We start from the raw sequence: 13608 nt of genomic DNA on the forward strand, positions 1-13608 counted from the left end.
TTAATAGTAGTTAGTAGTTTACATTTACCTTGGCAGTTTCTATGCACTAGATGGCACTAATGGTTGATTACTGGAGCCTTTGGGTTGTACACTAAATCAGACGCAAGCTATTGGAAAACGGTATTATTCCGTTACTCTCAGTCAGCGATACGTTCATTCTCACACTGTGTAGCCTCTTATGTCAAATTTGACCAATAAGATACAATGCTTGAGGTAATACCCCGAACATGACTGAGTACCATCTTTACTTCATACAAATTTCTACAGTTTCTTTTGTGTACAGTAAGGTAACAGATAGAAAAGTAGTCCCAGCAGGACACAGGCACAGTGCTCTAGGCCGACCGGGGTAAAATAGTCTTAAAATACCAGTAGTCTGCTCAGGTTAGATGGCAGGCTCTCCCTCAGCAACTTGATGGCCTGGTGGAGGACAAAGTGGCTGGCATAGAGACAAAAATGCAAAAAGCATGCCAGCATGCTTGGCGATGAACAGAAGTATCTGAAAAATGTGAATGATTACAAAGACTGTTGATTTTTTTTTAAATAATGCTCCGGGTTTCTGCTCTGTTGTGATCACACATCTAAATCATTAATATTTTAGTGATTTAATATTTTCCGCCTTGCTCTACATTGTCCACTGGGTGGTGACAAAACATCGCACCAACGGCATCACCACATATCTTGATTCATTCCTTATTTATCTGTTATTCATACATCATGGCAGCTGTCTTTGTTTGCTCACATTACTCGCCACATCTGCTACCATCTGTCAATACAAGTGAAAAACGCTGTTTTTATTCAAGTTCACATGACAAACACTGAGCTGTGATGTTTAATACATGTGAACACTTAAATTCACAAAATCCACTTTGTTTTTAATATTTGTTTTAGATGTAAAAATATATTTCAAATAAGGCTGAGGTATGACTACAGCACACACACACACACACACACACACACACACACACACACACACACAGTCGACTGCTTACAGAGGCAGCCTGTTAGACAGGTTACACCCAGAGAGCCGCCTCACCACCCAACATCATTTCAAGGCGAGCCTCAGTCTGCCTGGAGACTGGTTGTGAGAAGCGGATACCAGTGCCACCCACACTTCAAAAGAGGCTCATTTGAGAAGGCCTTTAAGTTTCATTTTTATTTGTCTCAGGAGGGAGTGGGACTGCACTACTGTCCAAAATTTGGATACTACCCTTTTTAATCAAATAAAGTATGTTACCAATAGGCTAAATCATTTAAAGTCAGATAGGAGATAATCACTGTTAAAGGACATGAAATGATATATACCTATGATACTGAGACAGTGGGTAACTGAGATCTCCTGTCTTTGTCTTAAGTTCAAATGATTTTAGCACAAGCTGCATGTAAAAAGAAAAATGCCCTCCAACATTTTGTTCTTTCTCTTGTTGGTCACTTCTTAACCTGACAAAGCTAAAAAAAAGCCTAATTGGTAACATAAATTTTAAAGCTCATATAAAAGGGAAGTGTGCAATAACTTTGATAAATGTTGGTGGTTGCCATGCACAACCCAGAGAGAAAGGCATGAAAACAGCAAAAATTATTAAAAGAAATAGCTTTTACTGATTTTATCATCAGTGTAATATAACTGAGTAATAATACTTGGTTACAGTGGGCTACTTAAGTATCTTTTGGGAGTACCAGGGGTTTTATATTTCTGTCAACTTTCACTTGTACTCCACCACATTACATAAAACGCATAGCCTATTTTTACTTCAATATATTTCCCCTAAGTAACTTTATTATTTTGGCCTACTACAAAATAGGGAAGGAAGGGACGAATGAAGAAACAGGAGGGAAGGAAAAACTGGATTTTTGGTGTAATGTAAGCTCCATTTTTAAGGTGGCGTAGCCTATATGTTATGAAGAAATAAACATCTTAATTCCCCAAAGTCTGCTTGGTTTTTCATTACCAGCATTTGCTTGTACTTTTACTTTAAATTGGCTGCTTAAGTTAATAATAAATAATAAAATCAAATTCGATATGTACATTTAATGTAAGTGCATTAAATATCAGAAAGGCTACTAAGCCTAGCAAATATTCTAATAGGTGACTTTAACTTTGACCAAAGTCATTTTCTGGTAAGATGTCTTTGAATTAAGTCTAGAGTGGCTTTCAGGTGCTTCATCCTCCTCTGTTTTAACCTACATTTAGGTCCTTTAGGATGTGCTGGAGTCGACAGCAGAGTGAAAAGAGAGCTCAGGTTGTATTTCAGTCCGAAGTTGCGCATGCTCAGTTGTTTCTCTCCCAGTACCTAATGAATATTTAAGCATATTCCGCGTGCAGCGCCCTTTGATTGGACCTTCTGGCTCCGTTTCCTGTGTTATGTTTTAGAGCCGACTTTTGAGGGCACTTCTCCCTCCGTAAATTACCGTGTAGCTGTGTGTTTGAGCAGTGCTCGGCTGCTGTCAGTGTAGGACTCAGGTCTGTCTGCACAATGGACGGAGGACACCGCTGAGGACCCATGCAGCCACGCTTTCTGGAGTTTATCGGGAATATCTTCTGTAAACTTGGATTTTGTTCTCTGGTTTTAGTTTCGTTTTTTTGTTTTTTAACAAGTTTACTTTTAAAAACAGTGTGAACTTCAGTGAAGTTCGCAAAAAACTGGATCTCGGGGAATAGGACAGTGAAGACTGAGGCTGTTGTACTGAAGGCAGAGGATGGTGAGTGATATTTACACTAGCTGAGTTATGATGACACGATTTACTTATTACAGCCAATATAATCCAAATATTAACACAGCGACACTGATGCTTCTTTTGTGTAAACATACAAGTGTAATTGATATTATATATTTTAAACAGTATCAGCTCTGTTAAAGTTATATTTTCACACTTTTTTTTCCATGACCCAAATTCAAAACTCCAGTTTCTGTGACTTTACTTGACAGATTGCTTGATTGTTGTATTATTATGAGAAAATCCGTCTTTATGGTGATATGGTTGGTATTTCATGTATTAATTAAGTTACATGTTTAGCATTATTCTGCCCATTTTTATCATAAATCCATAATCAATTCTCTCAGTCTGCCTCTCCTTTCCAGTCTTCATCCTAACTCTGACAGTCAAACACTTTTTATGGTCTGGAGTGAAAGTAATTATACAGCACTGACCCTGCTGTTGAATTTGACTTGCCTGAGTGACACCCACAGAGATGTTATGTCACTTAAAACATAACTTAGATGCATCAGGTGCAGCCCTTTCTTTAAAACTGGTTAGTCTTGGAAGATGAGGCAGACAAGCAGCATGTGTCAGGTGGAGTGTGTGTGTGTGTGTGTGTGCATTACATAGAGACAGGTTTTTCCTGGTTACTGAATGCCGTCCCTGCAGCAGACACGCCTAGAGCTAAGTTAGCAGAGGAGGTCGTGTGGCCTTGTTGTTGTGTTTTGGGAACAATACCTCAAGCCGCAGTTTTCTGTAGCTGAATTTCCACTTTGGCTGTTGAATATAATAATACAGCTGAGATGCAGCTCTTTAGCGCATTTGTATGTGTCTTTGGTAATATACCTGCAACCCTGTAGTTGGAGACATCACTTTTAACTGAAGGTGTTGTATTTTCCCTCAAGGCACAACATAGAAGTTTCTTTTAAATTTGCCCTCATTGGTATAAAGAAACAAAAAACCTTTATGTCAACAGAACAAGCAAACTTGAGCGGCTTGTCTCTGTAAGGAATGTTTCATACATCATACAAGCTTCAGACCTGTTGTTTTGTTTACATACACAAACAATGTCTATTTAAAACAGGTAGGACTGAAATCTGTTGGAGCTCTGTGAAGTGTTGTATTCAACCTGTAGGTCGGGTTGCTCAGAGACAAACCCAAAGGACCAAGCTTACGTAATATGCAGTCAGCATAATAGATTGTTTGCACTTGAGTCAGGATGTTATATATTCCTGCAACATTCCTGCTTTAATACTGCTTCTGTGGAGTTGTATACACTCTGCTGCAGTTAGGTGTTTGCCTTGATTTTAGAAAGAATGAACAAGAGCTATTTTTGTGATGTGACATGTAATACTCTCAAGCTATGACAAGGTCATGAATATAATTGTTTAGAGGAATGGCCTTAAGGGGAACTTCACTCCCAAATAAAAAAAAACACATTTTTTTCCTCTTTCCTGTAGTTCTATTTATCAATCATCCATAGAGATGTCTGTCTTCTCTCCAATGTAGTGGAACGAGATGGCACTCGGTTTGTGGTGCTCAAAGCGCCAAAAACATACATTTGAAAAACTCAACAGCAATGTCTCTTTTTAGAAATCATGACCTGGTTACTTAAGATAATTGACAGAATTTGTTGTGAGCAGTTTTATGTAGGAATTATTTTCTTTCTATCAAACTAAAATTGCCAACGGCATCACAATGCTGAGTGAAGCATGCTTCTACTGCGAGCTCACCAAGCACAACTGAGCTTGCTAAAGTTGCAACTCAGCCGAGGAGGACACCTTTAAAGTTTAATCTGGTCACGAGCACAGGCCTCTTGTCTATGAGTAGATGCACGCTTCCTTCTGTGGAATGTTACGGTTGGTGCGTGTAGTTCAGTAGAAAGAAAATAGTTCCTACATGAAACTGCTCATAACAAGGTCTATGGATTTTCTTGAGTAAGGGGATCATGATTTCTGGAAATAAACATTGCTGTCCAATTCATTATTTTTGGTGCTTTGAACCCCCCAAGCAGAGTGCCATCTAGTTCCATTATATTCAAGAGAATGCAGACATCTCTTCGGCTGATATCTCCAACACACTTGGCAACTCACACCAAAACAATCTAGACTGATAAATAGCACCACACTTAAGAAGAAAAATATGTATTTTTGATTTTCGGGTGAACTATACCTTTAACATCTAAACCTTAAAACAGGAAGGAAGTTTCAAAAATGGCCTTGAAGATTTATTCATAATGAAAAAAAAAATCTACTGTGATTTTGTCTTTACAGGAATTTCCAAAGAGGATAACTTAATGAAAGTATCAGTCCATGTAGAGAGTAAAAGAGATAAAATAGTCAGATTGTCATCCCAACAGTCTGGAGTAGCAGACACCAGCATCGCTCACTGGTTCCCTCTCTGCCAGATGCTGAATAGCAAGTCGGTATGACAGCAGATGGTTTGCATTAGTTTCTCCAACAGGGAGGTGCGTACTGAGTAACCCCCATCTCCCTTCATTTCAAAGCTGGCGCTCCATTTTCAGACCAATCACTGCTGTAGAGATTTGCTCAGGAATTCAAGCCCTCTCTGCGAAAACAGGACGAACACCCATTCTGTGGACCTGGGGAACTCGTTAGGCTTGTCGCTGTGGTTCAGTACACACACACTCCTCTCGATCACTTCCATACGCCTTTGTTCCAGAGCTGCAACTATGATTTCAATGCTTTGCTGTTTGTGATGATGGACCTCATGAGTGTTGACTACTTCTACTGTTGCACTTGTTGTAAAAACATTCTGGATGAGAGGAGCATATAAATTTCACACTGTAAATTCAAGTTGTCGTTGAGCCTCAAGTTTGTGAGCTTTTCACTTTGTATGAGTCTGTACTTGAGTCAAATCTGGGTTTTATTTCTGTGCGACTCTTGCTTTTTTGATCTTCAATGGAAATGCAACATTTCCATTATTTTTATTGTTAATCTTTGAATTATTGCAAGCAGATGTGGTGCCTTACTTTCTCCTGCTTTAGATTTTGTTGAACAGATCCAGTGATGAATATATTTATGCAACTCCAAAAACCTTTTGTAGTTTTATAGAGTGGAAATGGATGCCACACTCCAACAATGTCTTGATCCGTCACTTACCTCATCTTCTTAATTGGCCAACATATCTTATGTAAGATGACTCGGGCATGGAGCCATGTATCTGCCTTCTATGTGGAACATTTTACTGTTGATTTGATTTACTGACATCTTAAATTAGATATTAAAGTGCAGCATCTTCATGCACAATTCCTCTTAACACATGACTGAACAAAAGCTGGAGTCATTTTGTCTTTGTTTATTGTTGTACAGTAGCTGTTAGCTATGCCAAATAAAACATTGGCGACGTAAGGCAAGTTTTTCTGTTTTTTTTTATTGTTTTTTTTAATCCAAAATTATTAAATATAAAGAATGGCTAAGTGTTATTTCCACAGAAACCAAATGTCCTTTGGGGGTCGTCACAATAAAAGCACATTGCCCAGCAGTGACACCAAGGCCTCTTTTATTCTTGTAAATTGTGAAACATGATATTGAGGTGAGGAGCACCCACTCTCAGACTCAGTTTGTTTTCTGTGTCTCCTGAGCTTTGTGTGCTATCCCTCCTGTGGCCAAGAGAAGAGAGTAACTACACACCGCAGCTCTAAATGTATACCTCAGTCTTACTTTAAAAATCACTAACAGCAAGAACACCTTTATAGCATCGTTTGCTCGACTCATCGACTTACACTGCTGTAGTTCTGGTTCTGTGGCCTCATGTTTTCATTGTGAATGACAGAGAGGGGATGCAGCTACTTCAGCTAATTCACCAAAGGTCATTCCCAAAGGTCAGAGCACTGTGGGATACATTTTCTCAAAGTTTAGTTGACATTTCAATAATTACACAGCTGATATATTTTGTGAAGTTATCATGGGGTGTCATGGGGTGTATAATGGCACATCGGGTAAAATGTAATGACAGCAGTCACATTTTTAGCCATGGTTCTGTAGATGGCAGTATCAGCACTCAATAGATTTAAGCTATCAAGTCAATCAAAATAACTTAGTAACAAGTCGTGTCAAAACTTGTTACTAACTGTTCTCCAGTTAAACGGTGCATGCATCTAATCTTTCTTGTGTCTAGATCTAGAAAAAAAGTGTTTTTCTTGCAGCCAATCACTATAAGTGTTCTTTGATTCAATGCGATGTGTCATTGACCCCAGCAGCTAGATCCTATACAGTCTCTGTTGTGGTGAAGTGAAGCACGGTTTATTTGACGGAGTTGGCAGTTCAGCGTACCAAGATGTCACCAAAACATCATAAAGTGTGGCATCTGGTGGCATTTTACACAACTGAATGCTTCCATTTGTATAATGGCTTTTAAATGACGTAGGGAAAAGAAAGGTATTACTTGAAGTTCTCTACTGGTATTGGTATCAATTTGAGGATATACTGGTGTTGGTACTGATGATGCAATATTTTCATTGATACCCAGCCTTAGCTGCTCCATAACTTTGGTTCAAACTGAAATGTCTTATTAAATTTTGAATGGATTGCAATGATATTTGGTATTTGTGGTGACCAGAAGGAGAGTCCTCATGACTTTGTTGATCCACTGATTTTCATCTAGCGCCAACATGAAGTTGAAATTTGTGGTTTGGAGTTAAATGGTTCACCAACCATTGGATGGTTGCTTTGGCTTATTAAACACAGCTGTATCTGCAGCTGTTCTGGGTTTGTGTTGACTCGACGTTGAGCAGGTGAGCGAGTGCGTCGGACTAGTTAGAGTGAAGTCTGCATTCCAGCAGGTGGAATGGTTTGATCAGAGTTGATAAAATATCTTTGGCATCTTTGCTGAACATTGTTGTCTTAAAAAGCTTTAGGGCGTTTAACAAAACTGTCTTGCTCAGCTGTTATTAGATCATTATTTCCAACTAAATGTCTGAACAAGCCACTTCTCTTTTACTTCAAAGAGGTATAAAGTAAAGAATAAATTAACTGTCATGAATGCTCGTATCTGTGTCAACAAGTACTGCTGCATGTGACGTTTTTAATGTTTGTGTGGTTTGTTTTCCTTGTTCTTAGATCATGAATGAAGCAGTGTAATATCATAGCTGCTTATTTGCATGTATGACTTGCCTCATTGTGATCAGGGAGCAAGGTCAGGCTCCTACAGCTGTGCTCCGTTTATCTGCTCTGATAGCTTCCCATCGTCACATGCCAGCCAGCGCTGGGCCTCTGAGTCAGTGTCGGCCCTCTTTATCTGTCTAGTGGAAACCTCATTTGTCTTTATGTCGTCAGATGCTGTTGGTTTGGCCTCTAGATCGCTATTGTTGTAACCTTGCTTCCTCAAGGACACACTGTACCAGCTCTAAAAAAAAAAGGACATTTATTTATCCAAGGACTGTTATAAGGTGTTCAGATGAACATCTTATATGAACATCCATAAATATCAAGTTGTACGCGTATATTTTTGGCACCAGACCATGTGGGAAAAACTAGACAGAACAAGAACTGAGTCAAAGCTTTTATAAGGCTTGTCAGCTGTTGTGTTTCTCTAGAGAGACATGAGGCAACTGACTGGAAACAAAGTCAAAATTAGCTGGTTTGAATTAGTTGTCTTTTTTCTGGCACATGGCGGGGCTGAGTCAGTGCATTTCTCACTGTGGAATCATGCAGTGACGGGAGCGTCAGAATAGTATCCTCCTGAACTTGAGGTTATTTTCATTCATGAATACTGTTTTTACAGCATATTATACATACTACACTGTACTATGCTGACACAATAACATTAATAAAACTGAATACATGATTGACAATATAGGCCGTAAAACATGCCCTTAAAAACTCATTCACCAGCTTTATTTTCTGATGATCTGACTGAAATGGGCTGCTTGTGTTCAAAATCTGAAAACTGTCCATCACAAAGATAATGTGGTATAATCACAGGAATATTTTATTTTTTATTTTTATTTTTTCTGTGATGTACAGCAAGATGGATTTACTCTTCCAAAATATGTATGGATTTTTAATTAATTTATTTTTTTAACCATTATTTAATTAAGGAGTGATGCAATCAGACATGTAACAATTACAAATTACAGGATGGTGTTGTAAGATATATAAAGTAGATGAATTATTATGGTTCTGCCAGTGATCAGCACCTCAGTATAACCTTTTTTTATTTTATATAAGATATATTAAGAAAAATCTTTAAAGATGTGCCAGATGTGCCCCTTTTCAAGTCATTTAGATAAAAATTAAATGTGTCCATTGAGACCAGCATCTAAAGATTTAGATAATTTTGCAAGTGATAATGAGCCGAGGAAGCAGCACACTTAATTGCTGTTTTTCCCATTACAGTACAGACTTAAGGGGCGGTTAGCAGAAAGAAGTGTATGACGTTGATCCATAGATTAGAATAGTCTAAGAACACGCTTATAACTAATAATATCCCAGTGGTTTAGTCTATGGGTGGACCATCCAACCCGAGCTTTCAGAGAGCAACTGTGAATAAAGCCTTTTAGATTTGTAATACACGCTTTGATTGTGCTTAAATTAACAGTTTTGGCTACTTTAGAAAATTCCACAAAGAGAAATAAATGTCTCTAATACCAGGAAATGTATGTTAGCAGCCAATGTTCCAATGTGTAATGCCGTCTGCCCAGTGTGTCTGTCTGATTAGATTTATGTTGTTTTTTTACTCTGCTTTTCTTATCATCATACAGGAGCATTTACTTCTGACTGAAATCCAGCTTTTCCATTCCTGTGCTCAGGATGCTGTTATAGTTCATAAAAGACAGATTAATTACTGACATGAAGCAGAGGAAGCAAATAAAACTGCAGTCGGACTTTGATGCACTTCTTGTTTCAAGTCACCACCTATATTTTGTCAAAGGATTTCTTGCCCTCTTTTTTAGATACTCAGGATGAACACATTTGTAATTGTATTTTGTATTTTTGTTTAACACTTTTAGCGCTGCTCTTTAATTAGGAGAACTCCAGAATGTATCATCAACCAGTGCGGACTGGTGCTGTGTTCACCACATACTGGGAAGCAGCACAGTGATTTTCTTTGCATGCATTAAACAGCTGAGTCATTCTTTTAGCTGCATTATGACTGTATTCACTTTGATGGAGTTGAAGAAGTCAGCGTCATTAAACTCTAATTAGTCATATGCATGCACCACACCCCTTCACTCAAAGAACCTGCAGTGGTAAATATACTTGTCATCACAGTTATAAATATACACTTTTAAAACATTTTTAGTTTCAGTTTGATAAGTTACAGTGTTGTCATGCATTTAAAAGTTAATAGAGCCTGCAGTGGTTTTTGAACAAACTAAAAACTCAAGAACAAGCGTTGTTTACTGGAACCACATAACGTCGGGAAAATGCATTCTCGCTCTTTGGTTAAAGCAGATGGATGACCTTGTCTGACCTTAGGCGACCTTTCTCACAGTAACGCGAGGCACCTTCGACCAATGTTAGCCTTTCAGCACTGTACAAAAGACCCAAACAGTTCTGGCACACAGCAAAAGACTTCCTATAATATGATGTGTTTTTTGGAGATATATCTGTTTTCTGACCAAGTCCTGAATGGCTGTTTCAAGTTTATCTCTCATTTTATTTTATTTTATTTTATTTTATTTTTTATTGATGTTTAATTTGTACAGAGATGTTTGTGCAAAATATAGTTTCCATAATCTTATCTTAATCACAATTTGTACAGATTTTTTTTTATTTACACAAACTCACAAAAAGGAAACCTGACCCCGCTTGTTATCTAGAATAACATATTTCAAGAGAACTTGTGTCATGTAAACAGAAACTGTCCAAAAACGTATGTCACCAGAACACACTGGAAAAAACCCCAAAGCAACAATAGACAGAAACAGAACAAAAAACAGAAGCAAGACTTCTATTCTGGAAATACAACTGCTCTGATTCAGCAGGATGCTTTCTTTGAGACCTTCTGTAGACTTTGACTTTATAATTTGCTTCTCACCTGGCAGCTGTTTAATGCAGTGAGCTGCCTTTGTGGCGTCTTACTGCAGATACTAAAGGGCTTTTCTGTCCTTGATACATTATGAAATCCTGGAGGCATTATTATGTAATCAAAAGCATAAAAAGCTGAGTTATTGAACGCATCAAAGCCATTTGGATGAGTTTGAAAAAAATCCACTTTCGTCTTTAAATGCCAGATTCTGTCTTTTCCAGCTCATTTTATCTGTCAAAACTCAAATTTGATCAGTTCAGTCCATGATTTTCCTTTTTTACCTTTGAAGAAGTGATGGATGCCCTTAAAATGATTCATGGGTTGCAGGAAGCCCTGGCGTGTTTGGTGGCGTTTTACCAAACCAATGCTTCACTCTGTTGAGCTTCTCCTCCCTCTTCAGTTTCAGACTGAAAGAGTCTGCAATTTGTGCCTGACGTGTATTTGCATGTATTCAGTTGCTACTAGGGAAGATGCTGGTTTGGATTTCGTTGATTGAAACTTGAGACTGCAGCCCTGTTGTGGCACATGGCATGGCTATGAATGAGTTTCCACTGCAGATGGTTTGTTTACATTCAACCACTACTGAAGCTGCTTTAAAAAGAAAATTCAGTACTTTGTGACATGTCTCTTGTCTAGGATTACAGCTGAATTCCACCCTAAACCACATGGTCTTTGATATCTGGTTTTATTAGCAGCCTTGTTGCCATTGTCATCCATTTAAAGGCAGAATCAGCAGAAGTTTCCAAAATTTGACTCTACTGGGAAACAGAGAAGTTCTGCCACTGTGAAGCTAAAACTTTGTGTAGTTCGTTCTGAGATGTGTTAAACGCCGTCTAGTATCTGTTTACACTTGATTATTATGTCTCAGTCTCTGGGAGGGACTCGGCTCAGCCCTGCCCTGCAGGCACAGTATTATAACATCATTACAACCGGTTAGTGCTCAGGTTACCAAATCAGAGCAGAATGATATATTTCTTCTCATTCTTCCCTGTGTGTGACCTCAGGCAGCTCAGATCCATAACACTGTGAGAAATCTAGACAGGGAAATAGGGAACATGGCTTGTTGGTGTGCATTATTGATACTGTTGTCCCAGTTACAAGTGACCATGCTCACCGTTCAAGTTATGAACTGTAAAAATGCATCTCCCCACTTATCTTCGACTGTGTGCGTTGGTGTCAGGTTTTATTCAAAATTAATCACATTTCACATTTCCTGTGAAGGCTCCATTCACAGTGACTTTGGCTGCAAACCTTTTTATTCATAGACGATTATTTTTCACCAGTTCATGACAGTAATTACCAGGTCAGAGCTGGTTTGATTGACAAGACAATTCCTCCCCAAAGTCTGGTGAGTCTTGGTAAGTATCGCTGCAGTGGCTGCTTTGCTGTCCAGCAGTGCGTTTGGAGGTGACACCAGGATATCTGTCATTGTGGCCGTAGTTTAGAACATTTAACCTGCACCGTCAAGAATAATATGTTATACATTAAGATGTTTAAAATGAGGTACCATGTATCTTTAGAGTTTTATATTTAAAGCTGTAGGCCATTTATTTCTCCACATAATCAGAACAGACCTTAGAGACATTTTCCACAGTCTGTTGGCACGTGAAGCAGCAGGTTGCTTTCTTTCTTCCTCCACTGTATGGTTTTAAGCCAAATGTGACTTAGTTGCAATCACACAAAATGCGAACTGCTTTAGTCAGCAAGCTTTTATTTTTCTTTTAACTTTGAAAAATTCCTTAATACCCTGTCAAAAATTTGCAACACTTCATTAGAGCCATGTCCATTTATGTCCCTGTTTGGAGTGACTCCAACAAATATCAGCTTAAGCTACAAGCTAGCATGATAGCTCTCTGTGCTCTTTTAGCTAGAAGAATATTACTAAAATGGAAAGAACCACGGCCACCTGTACTTGGACATCGGGTGAGAGAGGTCACATACTATCTGCAACTAGAGAAGATTTGATATATGATAAAGGGGTCAACTCAGAAAAATTTTGATGCTTGGCAGCATTTTTTAACTCACTTTGAAAGTCTTAATGCATATGTAATTAATTTGTAGTGTGTACTATGTGAATGCATATGTGTGTGTGTGTGCACGTGCATATGTATTTATGTACTATTTCTTAACTTTCTAGCTATTGTGTTCAGGTGTTCGTGATGTGGGATAAAGGGGGAAAGGGAGGGAAAAACGTCTGTACAGTGAATGTGCATTTTCCCCCATCACAATAATAAAAAGACCAAACAAACAAACAAACAAACAAATCCACTTTGAAAAATTTAAAGCAGCAATGCAACTTGGATTTAACCTGGACAGATATATTCAAAGTGGACATTTGCTGGACATGCACTTTCAGCATTGTTTTGTCAATTTTTACCATAGTAAAAAACAGAGGTGTAACGTTCCATTGATTTGGATCATTATGTAGATTAAGTCATAAATGATGCAAATTGATTGTTATAAGCATCAGTCCATATCATCATTTTTAGGGCATGCTTTTATTTTGAAAGTCTGTGCCACGGTCAAACAGCAGCCAGGAACAAGCTTGAAAAAGATGGTGGGGATGGCGGTCTTAACTAAGGAATAAATCAGCAGTTTGTGGGAAAAAATGGATTTCAGAGAAAATAAGGGCCAACAGACAGAGCACGTGTGGTTTGTAAATAATGACGTTATGGTATTAAGGATGACGTACCTGCCCGGACACATCTGAAGCTAACTTCTTGAGCTCTTGCTACAACAAGATTAGCTACCCTGTTTGAACAGTGTTAGCCTCGAAAAAACAGGTTGAAATTGAACCGTGTTGTCCTGTCAGGAGCTGCAGTGACTTTAATCAGCAGTGAGTAAGATGGAAAAAAAGTTTAAATAATACCTTACATGTAAATTGTTGAGCTAAACTTCGCTAGCCGCTAGTCGCTAATT

At 38.4% G+C, this 13608-nt stretch overlaps 1 protein-coding gene across 2 annotated transcripts in view; it reads left to right on the forward strand.

Annotated features, from left to right (window-relative positions):
- The first annotated feature begins 2372 nt into the window (after positions 1 to 2372).
- Positions 2373 to 13608, forward strand: part of myo1ea (myosin IEa) — a 65598-nt gene continuing 54362 nt past the window's right edge. For both annotated transcript variants that reach the window (XM_042491554.2, XM_042491637.2), the window contains exon 1: positions 2373 to 2697. In XM_042491554.2, the coding sequence (XP_042347488.2) occupies positions 2695 to 2697 (3 nt within the window). In that variant the 5' untranslated portion in view covers positions 2373 to 2694. The remainder of the gene's footprint in view (positions 2698 to 13608) is intronic.

This window comes from Plectropomus leopardus, chromosome 1 (genome assembly GCF_026936395.1).
Source record: "Plectropomus leopardus strain MGB_pleo_1.0 chromosome 1, ASM2693639v1, whole genome shotgun sequence".
In the NCBI taxonomy this organism is placed as follows: domain Eukaryota; kingdom Metazoa; phylum Chordata; class Actinopteri; order Perciformes; family Serranidae; genus Plectropomus; species Plectropomus leopardus.